The sequence below is a fragment of the Rhagoletis zephyria genome, unplaced genomic scaffold (assembly GCF_001687245.7).
Source record: "Rhagoletis zephyria isolate East Lansing unplaced genomic scaffold, Rhagoletis_zephyria_1.1 Rzeph_scaffold_01272, whole genome shotgun sequence".
In the NCBI taxonomy this organism is placed as follows: Eukaryota; Metazoa; Arthropoda; class Insecta; order Diptera; family Tephritidae; genus Rhagoletis; species Rhagoletis zephyria.
In genome coordinates this window covers 3912-26643 of record NW_016158356.1, presented here as the reverse complement: position 1 = coordinate 26643, position 22732 = coordinate 3912, and the positions used below count along the sequence as shown (strand labels likewise).

At 35.4% G+C, this 22732-nt stretch overlaps 1 protein-coding gene across 1 annotated transcript in view; it reads right to left on the bottom strand.

The window, feature by feature from the left end:
• The window catches only part of Ir64a (Ionotropic receptor 64a), a gene marked incomplete at its 5' end in the record, with an annotated part of 41492 nt that extends 20084 nt beyond the window's left edge, over positions 1-21408 (bottom strand). Inside the window, 8 exons of the mRNA XM_017616793.1 lie at positions 77-517; positions 3885-4066; positions 8139-8306; positions 10652-10779; positions 14586-14742; positions 18238-18376; positions 20937-21165; positions 21286-21408. Of these exons, the coding sequence (XP_017472282.1) occupies positions 77-517; positions 3885-4066; positions 8139-8306; positions 10652-10779; positions 14586-14742; positions 18238-18376; positions 20937-21165; positions 21286-21408 (1567 nt within the window). The remainder of the gene's footprint in view (positions 1-76; positions 518-3884; positions 4067-8138; positions 8307-10651; positions 10780-14585; positions 14743-18237; positions 18377-20936; positions 21166-21285) is intronic.
• Positions 21409-22732: the final 1324 nt, after the last annotated feature.

Below are 22732 nucleotides of genomic sequence, written 5' to 3'. Positions count from 1 at the left end.
CCACGTTTTATCAAAGTTCTTGCGTATATTAGTTTTTACAGCACCACCTCCCTCGGCGCGGCGTCATGCGACTTACCTTGCTGACAAATGGAACTAACGTAGAAAAGCACCGACTCGAAGAATAAGCTGAAACGCTGCTGCGTCACATCGGTGCTTGTCTGGCCGCAGCACGCACTGCCACAGCCGAGCATGCAGGGCCTGCAGCTAATACGTTTCATGTTCTTCCGTTCTTCCGCTTTGCGCTGCTGTTGCACCAACTTTCCCAGTTTGCCCATCTTTTGTTTCCGTTGCGCTTTTGTTGGCCCAAACAACAAGGCGGCGGCTGCGGCGGCATTATCGTTGCTGCAGCAATGCATTGTGCCACAGCCACTTTTCGTCGTCGTCGTCGTCGTCGTCGTCGTTCGTGTGGAACAGTAACGTCCTAGTAGTTCATCATTACCGCCGATTGCACTCTGTTGTTTGGCGGCGTTGTTGCTCTTACTGCTGTTGCTGTTGTTGTTGTCGCGTACGCTTTGTCCTTTTGTGTCGCAGCATTCACAAGGGAGTCAGTCAATTGTTGGCATGAAAGGAGATATGGAAAGAAAAACATAGAGTGTGTGAGTACTTTTTGACTTCGGGCGTTGCAAGAAATAACGCAAAATTCGCAAAAGCACTGCGCATACACCGTACGTACGCAATGGAGCCGAGCATTTAATGGCAATGAGCTCCTCGCATTTTTCAAAAGCAAGCAAGCATTCGTTGCTGCAAACTTTTTGCAAACGATATTTGCTCAGTGCCCCAGCATGTCCTGCAGCAGCCATTGCAACTAATCACCAGCGCGATTGCCAACGATTGCTGCATACTGGCAATGGCAATCGATGAATGAAACTAGCAAAGTTCAGGCACGACAACGCACACCAACTTACTACTGACTAGCTGGTGCACTCACTGCACGTTCGTCCTCGGAGCCCTGCCCCATGTATCCTGTTGGCGTTTTGCCGCAATTTTGGCTCTTTGAATTGCTTGAAAATTGAAAGTTTTGATTTATAACGTCAGAAAGTTTTGCATTGTCTATCGGTTGCCCCTCACTGGCCCACAGAGATGGGTGTGTGTATTTTATGAAGCCGTCAGCGTCGAAGGTTATAAAAATTACTAAAGTGAAAAGAAAAATTTTGAACTTCATCGCAGATAAAAAAGGAAAAGGCGCAAAATTTTATTAACGGAATGTGCAATAACTGGCAGTTTAATGAGATTTCATGCGGACGACAATGTCGAAGAAAATTGATAAATTTTATAGACGGACGTAGAAGCAAACCATTTGCTATAGATTCAAGGCTTACAAGAAGGTTACTGACTTTGGCTAGGCCGAAGTTTGAGTTTCTTTTTTTAAGGCATTTTTGCAATACCGATTAGAAGAAGTGTTATGCGCGCTAGCTGTACTCAGATATGTATTACATGCATTAGGGTGGTTCTTAAAAATATCAAAACCATAGGGCAGCGCTTTATTTCGTTATACGTACAAAATAAAACTTCCACGAAAATTTCAAATTTGAAAAAATGTATGTAAGTGTTGCTGGCCATGTTTGAAAAAAAAAATAATTTTTTTACATCTCGAAAATTTTACATAACTTTGACCTGTACAAATTCAGCCACTTTATGAATTTATACGAATAGGTTTCAGTACGCTGAGTTATAGCTGATCATAGTCAAAAATTTTGTCGAACTTTTGCGTTTTAAAAAAATTTAAATTTTTGAAAGCACGCAAATTATTGCAAATTTTCGTGGATGTGTTTATTTTGTAGGAAGTACAGAATAAAGGGGTGCCCCGTACACAATTTTGGGCTTCATATTTTAAGCACCCCCTTACGACAAATGTCGTTTTATGAGAAGTTGCTTCTGCCATTGGCTGCCGAGGGGCGACCGCTGTTAGAATAAAAACACGTTTTTATTTTTCTTTTTTGCTATAAACATCGCCGTACCGAGTGGAAGTGCGCACCTCTAAGCACTCAGATACGGCGACAGCCATGGTGAGTGGTGTCGGGATCAAAGACTCTCGGGAAGCCGGTACCTGCTTGCTTGCATGTTGGTCGTTCGGAGACTCTAGACATAGGTGAGAGCCGTTAAAAAAAAACGAGTGAATGTCGCGGTGGGGTGGCTCAGACAATGTTGGGAGCCAGTAGTTGACCTCTTCAGTAATTTGATGGCTCTAGCCAACGATAGCCAGATCGTATACATCAAAGAGGGCCAGAGTGGGTAAGTCGGACAATAAGGCCATGGCCACAGTTTTTTGGCTTGGCAACAGAAGCCAAATCAACAATTTTCAGAATTTTTGTCTATCTGTATGTATTTATGTTTGTACGCGCATCACTCGAAAACTAATGCATGGAAGCGAATGCAGTTTTCACTCATGCATTGCTTAAGGTCTGATTTAAAATATAGAAAAAATAATAATTAGAGGGTTGCCACCTCTTTGAAAATTGTAGTTGAAATAAATTGATAAGAGTAAGTACATATTGCAATATGGCTGTCAAAAGTAACAGGTTTAAGAAGGCTTATAGTCGAAAATATTTTGGTGGAAGGTTGCCATATTTTTGAAAATTTTAATTTGATTCCATTGATAAAATAAATTAAATATTGCAATATGGTTATCAAACCAAAGAATTTTAGGAAAGTTTAATGCCAAAAATATTTTTTTGCCACCTGTTTGAAAAAATGTATTCAATTATTAAATTGATAAAATAAATGAAATATTACAATGCGGGTATCAACCTCAAAAGATTTAAGACAGTTTACTCTCAGAAAATTTTGTACTGGGTTGCCACCTATTTGAAAACTTTTATTCAGTTAAATACTGAATTAGAACCCCTTTGAAGGAAGTACCCGATATGTAAAATCAAGTTAGAAGATTATAAATCAAATTTCCAGGATTAAATACCTTCGAAAATATATTAACTAACACCCTGAAAATCTCACTTCATAAAGCTCTTTAAATCTATTTTATTTTTATGAATGAAGCCATAAGAGTTTTGAGAGGGAGTAACAATAAACAAATACTTTTAAGGCGTAGTGAAGCACGCCGGATATATCAATTTTCAAAACCAATGAAATTTTTTTTTATATGCAGTTTTATAGCCCATTCAATAGCCATGACAATTTTTTTTATTTTGATGCTGCTAGGTGTTCTCTTCCATATAAAAAAATTTTCGAACATATTTTGTATAGAAAAAATGAGTGATACCATAAGCAAAAAAAAATCATTAAAAATTAACGTAAGCTTATAGCCACTTGAAACTTTAACTTTATTATACTAGAACTGAATGGACTATAATATAAAACTGCATATCAAAAAATTTTCTAAAAAATCTGATTAAAATTTTTTTAATTTTAGCGAAAAATTTTAGAATTTTTATAATTTGTGTACAAGGATTGAAGTGTGGATTTGTATGTTGTTTGTTGTATAACTAGCGAGACTTTTATAAAAAAGTAATAACCATTAAATAAAACAAAAAATAATATAGTCAAAACTAGTCAAAATATGGCGAGTCTCTTATTTCTTGCAACAGTGTAATCCCTAAGAGCCGCCGTCACCTAACTCAATGGATATTATCATTATGTTGAGGCGAGGACCAGTGCCATACCCAAATGACTAGTGGCGTATTTTAGCACGGCGTCTCTATAGCAAGGAATTAGCCAGATTCCTTTTACTTAACCGGAAGTTATTTTTCTGAAGATTTTCTACTCATATATATCTAAGTGTATCTACCTTCCTACTTCGTTCAGTTGTTCTTGCGCTTTTTGTAGATTTTACAAAAATATACCACAGTGCAAGCAGTGGTTATAGCTTATACCTTCAAGATCTACAATAAATTTAAAAACTAGAAATTTTATCTCTCCTCCATGCTCACCCAATTTTTTTACGACCCCCAAAGCCTCTAAGCGTCTTTCGACCGTTGTCAATAACCACAGCAAGCATATGGTAAAGATGCCACAAAATCCTAATGAAACCCAAACGGTATTTGAAAAGGGTTGCAAAAATACGATACGATCCTTTTTGGTGCTTGGCGGATGACGAAATATGAAGCAAGGTCTGAAAATTGAAATAACATATTTAAAATGATAATTGAAAACTAAAATGTGTACGCTTGGATATTGAATACATATGCACATACATACGTATATGTATGTTTACAAAAAGATAGTCCCAGCTCAACTATGCTATCACACACCACTACAAAGCATATAACTAAACACTATTCAGATTCACCGAGGCCAAACGCAGCAGGTGAAAAGCCACAAAACATAAATCTTATTTTACACCAAGAAATTAAATCAACAAACATGTCCCCAGCAGGATTTAGTTTCAATTAATGTGTCAATCTTATGCGAGTACGTGTAGAACTGTGTAAATATGTATGTATAAGCGTCTATGTTTATTTGTGTAAGCAGTGTGGACTGAACAAATTGCTTGTCGGACGCCATGCCTTGCCTTGCCTTGTTTTTTTTTACAACCAACTGCCGCCAAACGTCCGCCCACTACATACATACAGACTCAGAGCGTCTCATTGCCACTTAAGTTGCTGTCAAGTCAGTGTTGTCGTGACCTTTATACACTCAAGGGAGCAACAGGAGCACATCTAAGCAAGCGACAGGAGTAATGGTGGCAGGCATTAAATTGTCGTTTACACAGCTGGAGGCGGAGCGGAAAATTATTTTAAACCAAAAAAAAAAAAAAAGCAAGCAGACACTAACAAACAAAACACACAAAAAGCAAACACAATATGAATACTAAAGTCAGCGCAAGAATGCAGTAAGCCACGCAAGTGCAACTACACCTCGCCGCACGCACACGTGCAACAAATCACACAGCTCGATAAGGCTGATAAGAGGCAAGTCGATGGTGAGTGTGACACGGGCAAAAATTGAGCAACGCATAAATTTGCTGCGCTTAAGAAGAAAAATGAGTATTTAATCGGCCATTCATACTCACTCATACATAACTGGACTAAGAATGTTAGGGTGCCTCAGCGAAAAATTATTACTATTGAGTCAAAGCCAATTTTTCTAGCACGAAGAGAAAGCTGCCTGTACGACAAACAGTGCAAGAGACTGCATAAAGTACCAATTTTACTGTTATTTTTTATCTGTGCTAGTTTTTTTTTGGTCTAAAAATTAATAAATCTGAAAAATCGCGTTGATTGGCAAATTGCCACGCCCACTCTACTAGGCGGCGGAAATAACAAAACTTATCCGATTTTAATGAAATTCGGTTTATATCTGAGCTTTAACCAGAAAAGTATAAACCCGAAAAATTGTCGAAATCGACCACCTAGTGCGCCCACTAATCATAAGAAATCCATTTATAAAAACCAAATTTTATTAAACTCGAATAACATCCACCATACCCACTTCTTATTGTAGTGGACGAAGAAGTTCACCAATCTATGCCAATTGTTATTGTACTTCTTCATTCCTGCAAGAAAAATTTCAGTAAAATCGGATCTCAATTACTACTTTTTGCCACAGCATATATCGATACCTGAGTAGAAGATCGACCTATCTCGGCAGTTAGTTCGAAAACCCCCTATCTCAGAAAATTTTTCAACAACGCGTTATTTCAGAATTTGATTGAAGAACGCTCTATTCCAAAATTTGGTTCATAAACGCCCAAGCTCAGCTGAAAATGCATTGATAATGTGGTCAGATAGGGCGTTTTTGAACCGAATCCTGAGATAGGGCATTCTTCAAACAAATTCTGAAGTAGGACGTTCTTGAAAAGTTTCCTGAGATAGGATGTTTTCGAGCTGACTGCCTAGTTAGGTCGATCTTCCACTCAGCCATCGATATGGGGATTTGTCAATGTGAAGTGTACAGTCTATCAGAGATAAACACAAGGCCAGAGGTTTCTAGCAACTGGAGCTTGTTTCAATAGTTTACCCTGGGCACGTCGGCGCAATTTAGTTGTAGATACACTCTCCATAAAGTAACTGAAAATGCTTTACATCATATAAATGTTTTCAACTCTGAAAAAAATAGGAAAACTCATGAAAAGCTATTAAAGACCAACCATAGTTTACTATTGAGCTTGGCATTAAAGATGAACGTAGCTCCAACAAAAACCAATCATTCAATTGACAGTGTTCAGTCCTTGAAATTCCTATTCTAATTTTTACGTAAAAATACGATTCATATGACATCGCCATCAAGTGCCCTTTAGTACTATTTTTTTTTTTTCGAAGAAAGCCTTAGACCGTGTCAATAGGCATGTCTAGAGTCCAAACTTGGACTTTCTGCCACTGTGCAATGGTGTGGCTTAATTTGGGATCCCGACAAAAATAATATGTAGAGTGACGTTGAGCACAACCTTCAACTCTGTTCAAATTGAAAAAGACCTCTCCGCGCTGTTTGAGACCAAGACCAAGCGAAGTTTTAGACAAGGCGATCCACTCTCATGTGACATTTTCAATCTGATGCCAGAAAGCGTAATAACAGCTGTCAAACTATGAATTGCATCGGCATAATATTCAATAAAATTACGACGCTGTTGGCGTTTGCAGATGATATTTGCATCGTCGGACTGAGAACCAGGGTCGTCAGTGAAATATTTTCCAGCTTAGCGGTGAACCAGGACAAAATGAGGTACCTCCTGACAACACATAAAAAGTCTTCACGTATTGGGCCACACGCCACTGTTGGCAGTCATAACTTTTATGTAGTGGAGGACTCTGTCTACCTAAGATTCAGCATACACCACCAACTATGTCAACCCGGAGATCAATAACCTTACCACCAGGTGCTATTTTGGGCTTGGTATATAACTGAAAAAACAGATCCCACTCCACGAACAAAAATGACCCGCTACAAAACCCATATGCGTCCTTCTATATGGCACAGAAGCATGGGCGATGTCCAGCAAATCGAGAGAACTACTAGAGGATTAAAAGATTTTAAAAAATTATTCGACAGAAAATTTCACAAATTTCCACAGAAAAAAATTACGCTTTCTTTTATATTTTTATCACGAAATTTTGCACCGATAAGTGCATGAAATATGAAGAAAAGTCGATTTTTTTTTTTTGGAAAAATATCCAAATTTTTGTTCATGAAGCGTGGGACACTCTAATGCTTATATGTATGCATAAATGTGTATGCTCACGCCCGCCAAAGCCGACTAATACGCAGACAAAAGTATTTTTGCACACAAGTGGGTATATTAATACGAACAAACAAATGCCATTGTACACGCTCCCTGCCCGCTATGACTTTTTGCTTGGGATATCGCTGAGAAGATTTATGTTTGTCAACCGCAAAGGGCAAACATACAAACATTTATCGCGGCAACAATAATACTGACAACAGCTATATACATTTATAAATATACTACATACAAATAAAGAGCACAACAGCAACAATTGTTGACAATAACGGTAATACGAAGAAGAAAAAAAAACACACACCGCTCAAGTGTTAAACGGCAGGTCTCGCTCCGGTCGTTTTAATATCATTTTTCATGCCATTGACAGCTTACAATATGCGAAATTAAATAAACCACAACAACAATGCGGGCAACAAGAGCAACAAAAGGTGACAGGTGAACCAACCAGCAATAAAGGCATTAGGGAAATAACCAAAGTTGTCCGCCCGCTTATAGGCCACAGCCGCCGGGCTGTTGCGCGGTATCGCACGCCCATCACTCAATTGATGCTTTCAAGTGCAAAGCTTTCAACAAATTGCTTTTTAAAATATTCTAAAAAAACCGCAAGCAATAATAACAGTAACAACAACAACAACAAAATTTCAATGCTGCTTAAACCGCAAACAATTTTTTGGGGTAACAATTGCAACAACACCTTTAACAATCACTCCAATCACGTCCGGCCGCACGCCACGGGCGAGTCAACTCGCCTAAGTTGTTCGTAGGAGTAGGAACACCACTTTTTTACTCTAACAGCAACACCAACCACAGCGTCTAAATAAGCAAATAAAATACCTGTCACTAACTATACTGGCCATGGGCATCCTTAGCAGCAGCTGCCTTGCTGGCTTCAACTCCTGCTACTGAACTTAGCTGAACTGAACTGAACTGCTGCATTCCTCTCATTTTACAATTTATCATTTTCACTCACCTAGCGTTTATTTGCCTCTCGTCTAGCACCACTCACCTGGCCACCCACGTACGTGTCGTGTAATCAATCACTTTGGCACGTTCGATGCGAAAGAAAATCGGCGAACCACCAATATCCGCTTGTTTGCGTACCAGCGCTCCAATCATTCCATCGAATTTGCCATTCTTCAGGTAGCCCCAGGAGGCAGTTTTCGATAGCACAAAACTGGAAAAGAAAAGCAATTTTTTTTTTGGTTTTGCTATTTTGCTCAAACGTGTGCTGTTATATAATTATTTATGGTAATTGGATTTTGAATAATTAAATTTGTTCTCTAAAATATAAAAATTAACATTAAAAAAATTCCACATCTTTTTTCTTGCTAAAATGGAAATTAAAAACGCACAAACATACATACCCATTTACGTATGTATATACTTAATCGATTACTTTAGATGTCGGTTTTAAAAAAATTATTTATTTCAGTTTGTTTAGAAAAAAAAACAAAAAAACACTTCTTATAAAGGGAAATTTTAATCAGCTTGTGGGGAAATAATTCAATTAATTTTGGATTCTAAATGTACTTAGTTAGCTTTCTAAATATACCATCCGAAAAAAAATTGCAACTGTCGAATGCATTCCTTCGTCCTTAAGCAACACGGTGGACGACCAATAGCCACCAGAATGCCAGAATAAACCCTCAAAATGCTGTTCTTTCTAAGCCGACCATTTCTTCGACTGTCCTTGGAGCGATAGTGCTTTAGCATTCTGAAGAAGCAAAATATCTTAAAGTTATCCGTCATAAGAGACTAAGCTGGAACTTCCGTCTGTCAGAAACCCCAAGCTATTTGAGACTTTTGGAAACTGAACTCTATTTTAATAGAATTTCTTTACCCGACTATAAGTTCAAAGAAGTGGTTCAACTGCGGCCCTAGATTCGCTAATCGGATGGACTCCACTCCATATTTTTGCTTAAGCAGAAGCAGACTCGAAAAAGCTGCAAATACAAATGAATATCTGGCAGTGCAGAAACAGAAATTTATTTTTCTTAAGTTACCCAGGCGGGTCAAGAATGGAGGAAAGAAATCGAGCGAATTTTTATGAGCCCAGCACTATAGATCCAATTTCAATGGGGGATGGATCAAAGTCTTCCAGAATGATTATCTTTTAAGGCAGCAAAGCGAAGATCAGAGTCTCATCCATTAGGATGGTTACCCCAAGGCTGGTTAAGGAGAGTGTTTCAAATACTTTGAAGTCTTTGCAGCGAGAAATGCGGTAACAATGACTGCGTTACGAATAGCGAAGTATGTAAGTAGACGTAAGACCAAAGAAGTTTAAATGTGGTCCGAAAAGTTATCGGAAAATAAAGCAGCAATCAAATGATTTCAAGGCCGTTCCGGTTCCTGCAAAGAAGGGAATGCAAAACTGAGATGTGTAAAAAATACTCTTCAATGCCTTTGAAAAGTGACTCCGATTCAGCATTTGAGGACGAAGAAGGCTGCTGCAGAAGGCGAAGTTCACGTGACTCCATTCGTTTAATACGAAAGGAGAACAGCAATAAAACAACTTAAAAGCAACTAAGTATGGCGGCTAAGCCTTAAATTTGGAGTATTCCGTATTTACGCTGATTTACGCCAACTTTAGCAGCGTTATCATGCTTAAGCCTTCTTATAGGGACATATGAACTAGAATTTGGGAAACACTGAAGCCTGTTATGACCCATTTTATTGGTTTGACTTCAGGTCTGGCAAATCCATTCGTCACATCGTTTTCGACTATGTGTCTATGTACATATGTAGGATGGCGTTCTCTAGCTCCACACGTACCCAGAACTTCATATTTTATTTTTTTTTTCATAAAAACTGCACAAATTTTAAATGAAAATTAGGAAATTAAATACTTGCATACATATGGAGTAAACTTCGATTCGCTACAGTGCATCCCAACGAGGTCTATGCATTACGAGTTTCTCTTAATCATTTCAGTGAATGCTGCACCACAAATAAAAAGCACTGCGCATTTTATTTCATTCTCTTATTACAACAGGGAAATCGTAATTTTCAACAGCACCACTTCATAGTCGTACATACCGACAACAAAAGAATTTAAACACTAACTATTCCATCTACTGCTGCATCAATGGCTGTTTCGTATTTCGTAGAGTTGTGGGAGGGTTGTATCGAAGATTGGCATTGACATGGCCGTGGTGGAGAGAAGGGATAACTAAATATGTACTACGAAAAGTGACGAAGCGTGTTAGAGTAATTCTAACATTTCTATTTACGAAATGTTGCCACCCACATTTAATCAGCGCTGCAAAGAGCTAGTCAAAGTTCCATGGGGCAAGACGAAGTAGGGAGTACAAACCAAAAAAAAAACACTAAAATAAAGAGTGTGAATAAACTATTTAGGGCATTTCGATGTAGAAATTAAAATAGGGTATCGGTAAGTGTGCTGCAAGTGGCAATGGGTTTTTAAAATGGAAAAAAAATTCGCAGATTTTTTTTTATTTTTTTTTTTTATCTATAAAGCGTAATACTTACATATATTATTGAGAAAGGGTTTTAACGAACCTGAAATTGTACAAATCCCTTACGTGCGAAAGTAAAGCAAAATTGAAGCGATTCATTGAATCCAAATGCGTATCGTAGCGTGTTGTTAGATAATGCTCCAGGGTATCTGTAAAATTTTTATTTGTTACCTGCAGGAAAAAAATGCAAAAAAAAGATAATATTAAAAGAAATGGCTGAAAGAGTTGTGATAAATGACAGGCGTTCTGACTTATGTATGTACATGCATACATACGTACATTGCTAGTTTATGAAACAGCAGCTGAACATGCCACACAATGTTTTTAAATTAAATCCTTTCACATACACACAGTTGTATTTTTAAATTTACAAAAAAGCGGCGACAAGTGCGTTTAACCTAGGGAATACAAATACAAGAACATAGAAAAGATGTAAGCACCAATTACATATATTTATTTGGTGGTATGTGCCTTATTTTGGTGGTGGTTTTAAGCCGATCCTTAGAAGCTCTTTCATGGCAGAAATACACTCTGAGGCTTGTCATTTTTTGGCAGAGAAAAAAAAACATTTTTTAGATGTTAGTCGGGCCGGGAATCGAACCTACGACCAGTTGGAAGCACGTACATCGGCTACGGCTCAGTCGACAGGTTTTGCATGGGGCAAACCACTTCAAGTGTTACCACCCAAATTCCATTTTTCCCTGATTTTAAGGAAATTTGGTGAAGTTCTTTTATTTATAGGCCAATTGACATACAGTGGTGCCAAACTTGAATTTATTTGTCAAACACGATTTTTGAATTTTTATTTGTTTCTCTAAATAAATGCTACAAAATAAAATATGTTGAAAGGTATTATGGAGTTGCCCAACACGAAAAAAATTTAATGCGCTATAATACTGCATACCTAATTTTTTTCAACTCTTGTTCAAATAAAAAAATAAGTGAAATTTTTTTTATAAATTTGAACTTTGTTTTACGCTTTTCGGGGGCACCCGGACATTTATTTATGTTCACCTAAAATCAGAGACCAAAATATTTAATCTGAAAATAGCGGTTATGTTATGATCGAAAAAATAAAAATGATAAAATAACAGTTAAATTTGGTGAGATCATAACCATTACGGTCCCTGCCTATAACTGATTTATCCCATGGACCAGAAACAATTGTTTTTTTTTTGGATCATTGCAAAGTCGTTATTTTTTGTTTTCATTTTTCGATGAAGAATAATCTTTAAATATGCATTTTTTTTGTCAAATTAAGTCGTTGTTTTATGATTTTTTCCAATCGTTGTTAACCGATATATTGTATGAACTAAAAACAACGGTTATATTATGGTTTATAAAATTTAAAACCAAAACTAATGATCAAAAATTTATCGAATAAATATATGTCAACTTTAACTGTTAAATTATGATTTTTATTAAAATGATCATAACGATTACGGTTCCTGCTTTAAATCGATTTATGCATTTCAGTAGAAGAAAAATATAATATTAACTCGTACCATATGACCAACTACTAGCGATTGCCCGGTAAAGACTCCCGTTGGAAGCGAGAATTGGCACCTAGCCAGCTGAAAAAGTTCTCTTGATTGTCCGTAGTCAATGCATATCGAGGCGACGCTTTGCCCATAACTTCTTAACTAATGAAGACCCTGGAAAACTTTCCAGAAGATAGCGCTATACAATATAATTTTCTGGTTTAAGGTTTATACATATAGTACTTACATTATCTTTAGAAAGAGAGATCTTACGTCTTCTCTATAGAACAGGCGAGAGTACGCTGGCCTCCCTCCCCCTGTGGAGTTCTGTTACGACTGTTCAGGCGCGAGAGTCTTCATTAGAAAAGGAATATAATAGTCTGACATTCTCATTTTTTCCTAGCCTATGGGATAAAGGTGTCTACGGAATGTCTTACATATCTACGAAGCTCGCTGAGATGCAAGTCAGCATGCCACATCCACAACCTCCACAACTCTTTGCAGTTTGACTTAGAGGGCTTAAAAAATTAGTCGTTCAAGGAAGTGGGCACTTTTGCACCAGTGCACGTAGAGGCGGCAGTTCTTTTGTCCTACTTTGCTCTCCTATTTCCTACCGAGTTCAAGGTAGCACCGATTTACAAGAGTTATTCTTCGCTCCATCTACAGGCTAGCATTTTTGGTGCTGCTTATACTGGCTCCTAGGTAGCCAAAGTCCTTCACTACTTCAAAATTGTATTCTTATTTAAAAGGTCTCTGCTTGACACCATGTTGAAATTAAGCAAATCAACCAACGATCGTAGCTGCTTTCTTGATATGAAATTCCGCTATCTGTTTAGCTTTTTTACCATGCACTCATTCAAGCTGCAATCAGTGTTTAGCTTCAAACTAAATTTCCACTAAATTTCTTGGGAACTCGAACATCTCCAGTGCCTTTAGGGTAAACTAACTATCACCCAAGTTTTTTTTTCAGGTACGAAATTTTTGTAACTATTGACCACTCTATGTATTTTCATAAATATATCAATGGACATAACGCAATTTCTAGGAGAAGTTTGTCCACACAACCAGCAAAAGATATTTGTACTATGTATGTCCCTATATATTTTTTTTGTGCCAATCAACTGCGGCGATTATAAGTTCTACTGCATATATAGAAATACTTATTTACGTTGATGTGATTTACAGTTCTAACATAAAAATCCTTTCATCTCAGTTCTTCTATTCCGCTTGGCAGCCGTGAAGCCTCAGCTGTCATTTAGCGTCAACGCTTTGGGATATACATATGTACGTATTTACTCGAAAACTACATATATGTCCATTCTCATTCCTACATCGCGATGTATGTACATTAGCGTGCCTCACCGAAAAAAAATGTGAATTTTTTAATCAGAATTATAAAATTTATTTTATTTTAAGATTTTTGCCAAAATATTTTGAAAAAGTATTATGATTTACGTGAGCAGGACCGATCAGAAAAGATCATCAAAAATCTTATTTTTTTAAATAATATACATTTAAAAAAAATATTTTTCCAAAAAGCATCACCTCATATGCTGGAGGAGTTTAAGCTTAAAAGGTCTACATAAAAGTGTTTATAAATTGTGTCAACGGAATCGAAATAGTGTGAATTTTGGAGTTATTTTAAAATCGGCACAGCGAGCGTAAATTTTAATATTTTGCGGAATATTTTGGTGAAAGTTTTTAAATATAAGTAATTTTATAACTCCACTGAAAAAACTGTACCGATTTCTTTTTTTGTTGTTGTCTGGCGAGTGATGCATCCTAATGTACATATTTCTGTCACCTATCTTATCTGCGACAAGTTGCAGAGTTGAATACAAATCAAACACACACTTTGCACTCGCATTAGCACATATGTGTGCACACATACAAGTACGTATACAATTCTGCAACCATTTGAAATCTTCTTGCCGTAGGACAACGCACAACACAGGGACATACATACATGGTACGTACTTCCACTTGGGAAATCAAAGGACATTGTGACACCAGGCAAACAACAGAGCAATTGCACACATAACAACATACTACATATACATAACATACACTTAGCATACAAATGTGTGTATATAACTATCAAATCACATCGCTCCTTTTCGCACACACATTCACATTCTAATCACACAATTGCAAGCTCCTACGCAATCAACTAAGCGTTTTCAAATATTCGCTGCTCAACATTTATTTGTTTGTTTATTTGCTATTGTTCAATAGTTTTTCTTTTCACTTCTTTTTATTCTACACATTCCTTTCTTCAGCACTTGCCAAACCACTTACATATGTGCCACACTGCTTCCGCTTTTTATCCCCATTAAGCGGGAACATATCTTCACTAAATTTTCGCCTTGCGGCCGGCCATGTTGCACGTGTATGTGTAGCTAGCGCAAATACGAATGCTTCTAATACACACATACATACGTATGTAGACTGTATGCGTGTCCTTATTGAGTACTAAGTATACTACGGACTACTTACCACAATCAAGCAACGGATGCGTGCCATCTTCATGTCCATTCGCCTTGTAATTGTGGTCGATCTCCGATACCAGAGGGCAATTTGTAGACCATCATCAAGTGCGAAATATCCAATTTCCGAAATGTTCAATTGGCCGCCATATTGTAGTCCTGGACTCCTATTGTGCACAACAAATACTCATATAGTATATATATATATATAGCAATTTACAAACAAACATACAAATGCATAGCTAACTAAACAAATGGTCAAACAAACAGAGGATTTTCTGCCGATTTTCCGCTCGTTTTGTGTTGTGGCCGGTTTCTTCGTAGATTTCCGTATTATTGTTTTTTTTGTCGGTAAATAGCCAGACCATTTTCATTGGCACGACCTTTTTTGGCAAAAATGTTGTTTGCTTTGGCAGTTCATTTTATTTTCATATTTGCTCTAGGCGACACAGTTGTCAAATAAGGGTATTAGAAAATCACTTTTTGGCAAAGATTTAATTCATTGTATTTGAGAAAGCTACAGCTTGATATACTTATATATACTTATTTGTAATTTCTTTCATTTTCACGAGGTTTTCACTGATTAGGTGTAATGAAATCACAACTAAATACCTACAGTGGCTACCAAAAGTGAGTGTATTGTGTTTTTTCTTAAATATTTGCAACGTTTTTCAAGTTAATTTTTTTTTTTTTTGTTATTTTTTTATAAAAATATATTTAATGCTTTAATCAAAACCACATACAAAGTCAAACTTACAGACTTTATACAAAACTTAGATTAGAATTCAACAAATTTTCGCCTAAATTTTGAACTTTTTAATCTAATTCCGTCGGAAAAAAAATTCATTAAAAATCAACGCGATTTTCAGCCGCTTAAAACTTTCACTTGTTTCACTAAAATTACATAACTGATCTGTCTGCGTACCCAAAATTATTCTAAAAATTCAGATTAAAATGGACAATATGTAGATGAAAATTTGTTGAATTTTTCTATGTTCTGTATGAAGTTTGAAAATTGACTTATGTGGTTACGATTAAAGCATGAACCATATTTTTGTAAAAAAAAATTACAAACAAATTTTTACTTGAAAAACGTTGCAAATATTAAACAAAAAACACCATGCACTCACTTTTGATTGCCAATGTATATGTGGAATGAACAGCTAAATAAAAATAATTTTTTAAATTTTCATTTTTCCTCAACCTAGATGAGTCGTAAAATTTGAATGCAGGGTCCGTAAATAAACAAATAGTAAAAAGATTTTATTATTTGTTTTTTTTTCGATCGAGAAGATTCGCTAAATCTTAGTTTTTATTTTTTCGCTGAAATTTAATTGTTATTTATTTTGTGATTTTTATTTTCTTTGATAAAAAATAATCCTTCTTTTGGATTTCTATTTTTTCGACAATTTTTAGCAGCTGAGTTTTTTATGACCTTAAAAATTTAACCTCAAAATAACTGTAATAATATCATTGAAAATCCATAAAATAAAGATTACGATTAGTTTTGATGGAAAAAATAAAAATCATAAAATTACGGTTATATTTTATGGGGAAAAAATTATTCCAATTTAGCGGTTAAATTTTTTTTTTTATTATTAAAATCATAACCGTTACGGTCCCTTATTTAATGGGTTTCGCGGTGTTTATGATATAAAAAACTTATATATAGCGCAGTAGAGAGTAAATAGAAATATTCGTATTTACTAATAGTTTTCCCGAGATCAATCAATAAATTGGGGCAATTTTTTTTTTTAGTCAAAAGATTGGTAAAATGCAGTTATTTTCTATTGAAAAATTTCAACAAATTATTTTTCGTGATTGCGATAAAGAAAAATATTTTGGTATTCACAAAATTGGGATACGATTTGCACCAAATTTCGGCAAATACCCAATCGTGTGACACTGCCTTTAAACTTTTATTTTATATTATACGGATATTGTTAAAGAATAAACTATAAAAAGACTTACCAAAATTAAAGAACAACAAAAATAATATTTTACTTGTCAAAATTTGGTGCGGCTATAATAATTTCCACTACTGCTGACTATGATTACTCGGTCGTGCTATCATAGTAGCACAATGCAACTAATATTTGACTTACAAACAAAATGCGGGCACAAATTTCAAAATTTCAACCCTGTTTGTGTGAAATATTTTAATTTCATCTGTATTTTTCTTTTAATCAAACTATGTTGAAATAAAAGTGAAAACAAAAAAATATTTTGAGGGAAAGCCACGCCCCCAAAAAAAAATCCTGCCTACGACCCTGGTCGCAATTATGTGTAAATCTCATTTAAGAGTCAAAGTTACTGACAGGCCATGGCGTATGAGTGACCACAACATCTAATATATGAAGGGTGTCCGATAATTTACGTCAGATTTAAATTGATTAGAAAATACATATTTTTATAACTGTATTTTTTTTTAATTTTAACATAAAGTACATATGATACATATGATAGGATTATACTCGCCATTATGTCGAATTTTTTGTATCAAAAAATGATGGTCCAATGACAACTACAGCTCAAAATCCGCACCGAAGCTTGCACTTCTGTTGAAAAGTCAGAATTATTAAGTTCGCTCAGTTGAGTACTGACACAAATATTGGTCAGTGCTGACATAAATATTGGGTACTTTAATATAAACTTACTAACTAATTGATATTGGTATTGGTTAGTACTGCCTTCTTCTTCTTTTTATTTGGCCCCTTAAATTTCATTCTGGCTACGCCGATGTCTGTCCCTGAAAAATTATATTTCATCCCCAATTTTTTTTTTTTTTTTGGCCGCGGCAAAGATGGTATTTAAATACATACAACAACACTCCACCTTAAAGTTAAATACTGGATTTTTAGTGAGAAGTAACTCAAATGGAGACCAATTTCTAGATTTGTTTCTTACAATTTCAATAATTTGCAACTACAACTTTTGCTTGGCTTAAAATCTGTGAGAGTCTAGCGAAAATTATCTTTTAATCCTTATCACGGTTAAAAAACCTTTTCAGTACAAAATATATATGTATGTATGTATGTATGTATGTAATCATCCAAACTACCCCGAATTACGTGCCCTCTTTCCAAAAAAAAAAAAAACTAAAAATCAATCGAAAAACATTCAATAACTTAGTATGCAATTTTACCAAGTATCAACTTGATATTTTTTTAATATTTCCTTTGTCACTTTAAATTCAAGATCTTCTCCTTCAAATGTCTATTAATGTCAAAAAGCAAACTTTGAAAACGCGTAAAATTTTTCAATCAGCAAATTGAAAAACTTTCGTTTAACAACACATACACGTTTCGCATTTCCCGTAAAAGTTTACAAAAGATTATTGTCATCGGAATTGAAAAAAAAAAAATATTCGAGAGCGCATGCGACATGTAAAAACGTGCGCGCAAACAAACAGCTTCGACGTAACAACATATGTTGCCAATACTCAATACAAATCTGTCTGTATGTGCTTTAAAGCAAGTATGTATTTGTACGTGTGCGTGTGTGTGTCTACGAGACTTTGGAAAGCAGCCATATCCTTTTTAATGAGCATATCTTACGTCCTTGTAGCCACATTCAGGTCTGTACGAGCGATGACAAAAAAAAACATAAACCAGATATATGTATGTTTGTGCATACATATGTATGTATAAAATGAAACTTACCAAACATCGTAGAGCTGGTAGTAATCCTTCCTTTGAAGTGTGTTATTAGTAGCGCTTTCACTGTCAGCCGTGCAGCGACCGTCCCTTCCCGAACGCACTCCACCACTACCATTCTTCGCTGCTTTGCACAGTGTTGCAACTGCATGGATTTAGATGAAAAAAGTTACTTGGGAAAACTTGTAAAAAAACGTGTGTTGGGAGTGGTTTTGAGCGAGTCTTGAGATGAATGTTTTTCCTCACAATATCGTGATAAATAAACGAAACAATAAAGTGTCGTAAAGAAATATATTTTATAATCAGATATGAAGGAAATAAAAACTAATGAAGATAAAAACGTGAAGACAAAATCGAAGATAAAAACAAAAATCAATACAAAGGGAAAAACATAGATATGAGTAAATCTCACGAGTTGTTTTATTAGTGTCACTAAAGCATTCTTCGTGCATTTATTTCAATCAATGGAGTTCCAGAAATACCTTAAAAAAAAAATCAAGATTCAAACCGATTTAGCCTTAAAAAGTTTATTTAGGCGAAAAAGTACCGAAATTACAAATTTTTTCATTTTCGCTCGAGAAAATCATATTTTTTTCTTTTAATATCTTTGGGAAGTTTGCAAATAGAATTTTCATGTTAGAGGCAATGAAAGTTGGCATCAAGTACAACATATCTGTGAAGTTTCAAAAATGTGCCACCAATTAAAAAAATATGGCTGCAATCGCATTCACAAACTCCCTCAAACACACACGATGCCCCTTTTGCAATAGTCCAACTTTTCGAACAGAAAAAAAAACAGCTTTCAAAATATATATTAGTATAGATAACTCGACTCCAGCGCTCTCTATCCGTTGAATTTATCGTAAGAACATGTAAAACAAACACTTCAATTTTAAAATTAAATGGCATAAGGTGATTTGTTTAATATTTATTCGTTTTTTAGATACATAGGTGGTAACCCTGTCTCTAAATATGCTATAGAGCTATCTCATATACGTTTCAGTCTATATTCGTACTGTTGTATTGTATAAGTAAATCTTTTATTGAAATATTCTTTTCGTAGTTTTTTTCGAAAGGTGGTAATCCGAATCAACATTTTTTCAATATTAATATGGTTTATTCATATGGCATTCTCAGAAACATGGCATTATTGCGGTTCATTTATATTATGTTTTTTTCTGATGTTTTAGATATCTGGCAACACCATTTTTCTAATTTTTTCTTGGCAGACCTTCTACAGACAGAAAGAAATCAAATGAACTAAAAAGAAAGCAAATTTGTTCAGCCGTTCTTGAGTAATGCGATAACACACGCAAGCAATCGATTTTTATATATACAATTTTTTTTCGAATGGTGGCAACCCTATCCAATTTTTTTTTCTAAATTAACTGTTTTTGTACATTCTCAGTGAAATATCATTATTTCGGATTCTTTATACTTAATTTTTCTGATATTTCAGATATCTGGCAACACCATAACCAAAAGCGCGTTTTTGTCGAAAAATGTAATAACTCATGAGATTTGCTCATATACTACATAAGAATTAGGGCAACTTTAAGTGGAAGAAAATTTATAGAAATTTCTCAATAAGAACCGAAAGTTTCAAGTTTACTTCTCATCGAATTTTATAGTTATCAAACTTTATCGGGTTGTCCATGTTTACTGAGTTATCGGAATGTATCGATTTATTGAGATTTATCAATGTTTATTGAGTTATCGACATTTATCGAGAGACAGAAACTAAGGAGTTTACCAAAAGTTATCGTGTTATACAAATTTACCGGATTATCAAGTCATATACCTATATTTTTAAAGTTATTGGGTTATATAAATTTATTTATTTATATTATATAGTTAACACTACATATATTAATTTATCGACTTGCTATAGTGTATCGAGTTATCAAAATTTGTTGATAAATATCGCTATTTATGGGGCTGTCAAAACGAATCGAGTTATAGGAATTGATAAATTTATCAAAAGTTTACCCATGTAGCTATATACGTATATCGAAATATTTAAAAGTTTTAGTTATCGAAATTTATCGAGTAATTTAAAAGCACCGTTACCGACATCTCCGTCACGCTATGACTCATTAGTGTAAAAGTTCACCGGTGCCCCGTTCACTCATCCCTAAATGGGATGCGCGTAGAGAAACAGCTAGCTGGTGGCAGTGATCCGTGTTATCAGGAATAAAATCGAAGTCACGAAAATACTAAAGTGCCCAACAATCGAGCCAGTAAGCTAACGAGTGCCCCTAAGTCTGACTTCCGCCCTTGCTGCAGCTGCTTTACCCGCGATATCGACAGGCACTATGCCTAGCATGACATCAAGGACCCGAGTGGTAGTAGTCTTAAGTGCCCCACTCATTCCGACTAACGTAGCCTTCTCCAGTGCCTTAAACCTGGCAAGGACTCCATATAAAATAATTGGCTTATCCATAGTTTCGTGGAGCCAGAAAGGCCAGAAAGGCTAATGAACGCACGCTCGGACCAGGGCTCCAACCCTACTTTAAGTTTTGACAAACCGAAATTGTTTAATATAAATTTACACATTTTTTAGGATAGGATACAATTTACAAAATAAGTACTTCAAAGTAAAACACTCATGAGACGGGCAGAGCTGAGTAAAGTCGAAAAAAATAGACAAAAATTAAGTGCAAACCGGGAGCTAGTAAATGACATTATCATTATTGATTTGATACCTTTGCCTTCTATGTCAAAACACTGTGCACTGCAGCCGTCACGTATACGCCGTGTATGCCGTTTTGCCAATATTAACTCAGTATTTATGTTGATGTTGCTTTTTTCGAGGTACTTTTCAATAATCTCCATGCTATCCGCCTTATTGGCGGAAGTAGAAGTCGCAGCGATGGCAGTGTGAGCGACGCTGGCAACAGATGTCGCCGGCACTGATGCTTTCTGCTGCTGCAGCTGTTGCGATTGCTTTTGTTGTGGAAAAAATTTACCAGTAAGGATGTCGTTGTCACTGTCGCTGTTGCTGGTGCTGTCTTCATTGGAATTGTTGTTTTCGCTGTTTTTTCTATTGATGACTTGCTCATTATACTGATGTTCGCTCTTGTCAACGTTGCCATCGAATCCTGCTTGCCGATTAAATGTATAATCCTCAATCAGCAGCCAATGATAGGTTGAATTGAACAAAGCTTTTTTCGATGCCTTGGCATTCGGCGAAAGTAGACGAGCACCAATATAACGATTACAAGCATGTACGTGTATGTAATGAGAAAAAGAAGTAGAAAAGAGGAAGAAAAGAATAAGTAGAGTACAGGTTTCAAATGAATTTTATATTATATTTATACTATTTCATTTCAGACTTTTGGCACAATAAGTGACATCAAAAATGCTATTACTTGAAAGCATGTCAACGTGGAGTAAATAGCATTGTTGGCGAAAATATCAGAAAGCGCTTAAATGTGCAGAGAAAAAAAACCAATTACGAAAACATTTTCTCTAAAAGAAACAGATCACAATCCATTAAAGTAATGCTGTGCATTAATTTTAATTTTTTGTTGAGGCCGAAATCTGTTAAAAGTATCTAATTGAGTTCAAAGACGTTGAGTTGGAAACTTTGTATAATTTTATCGCTTCACTTGCGCAAAAATTTTTGCAAAAAAATTAAGTTGTTTGTTGTTTTATGACATTATTTTTTTTTTTTGTTTTGAAAAATTTAAATAAAATATCTTTAAAAACATAGGCAGACGGCAACGTGGATCCGTATCAACTATTTATGTAGTTAATTCAGAATTATCTATTGTGAATGAAAAATAAACTAAACAAAAGTAGGTAAGCAATGCTTATGAGTTTACGTCCACGGTAGCCAAGTGGTCGAAGCTGCCTACTATTTAGAATCCAGTAGGACAGAGGGACGATCCTCGTTCCCAGCAATTTCCAACAAATACATATTTGATTTTGTAGTTTTATTTTATTTTACTTGATTTTGTTTTGCTTCATTCTCTTTTGTTTTATTTTGATTCGCATTATTACAGCACTTCACGTTAACTAAATTTTTTAGAATTTTTTTTTTTATTTAGAAATGCGACAACTGTAATTACTTTAAAAAAATATAAAAATGATAATTAAAGGAAATCAAAAATTTAATTTAAAAAGTAATTTTGCTGGTGATGGGGTTTGATACCTCGACTCAAGGCTCGCTTAGTATGCAGCAGCAGCGCTTGTCAATCCGGAACAATGTTGCCGACTATCTAGGCTATAAGGAACAATATTTATCCTGGCGTTTGCGCAACGTTAAAGATTTACCAGCTTTAATTGGGTAAGTGCCTTATATGGTTCCGCAGATATTTTTTAAACGTGGCTACCGTGTCCTTTCCGGAAAAAAAATTAATTAAAAAATAAGAAAAAAATTAATTTAAAATTTTTTTCCAAAAATTAAATGAAATTGAAAAATAATGTTTTGCTTTCAAAAAAATAAAATCTACGAATCAAATAAAAAAATAGGAAAATAAAAAAATTTTCTATAAAT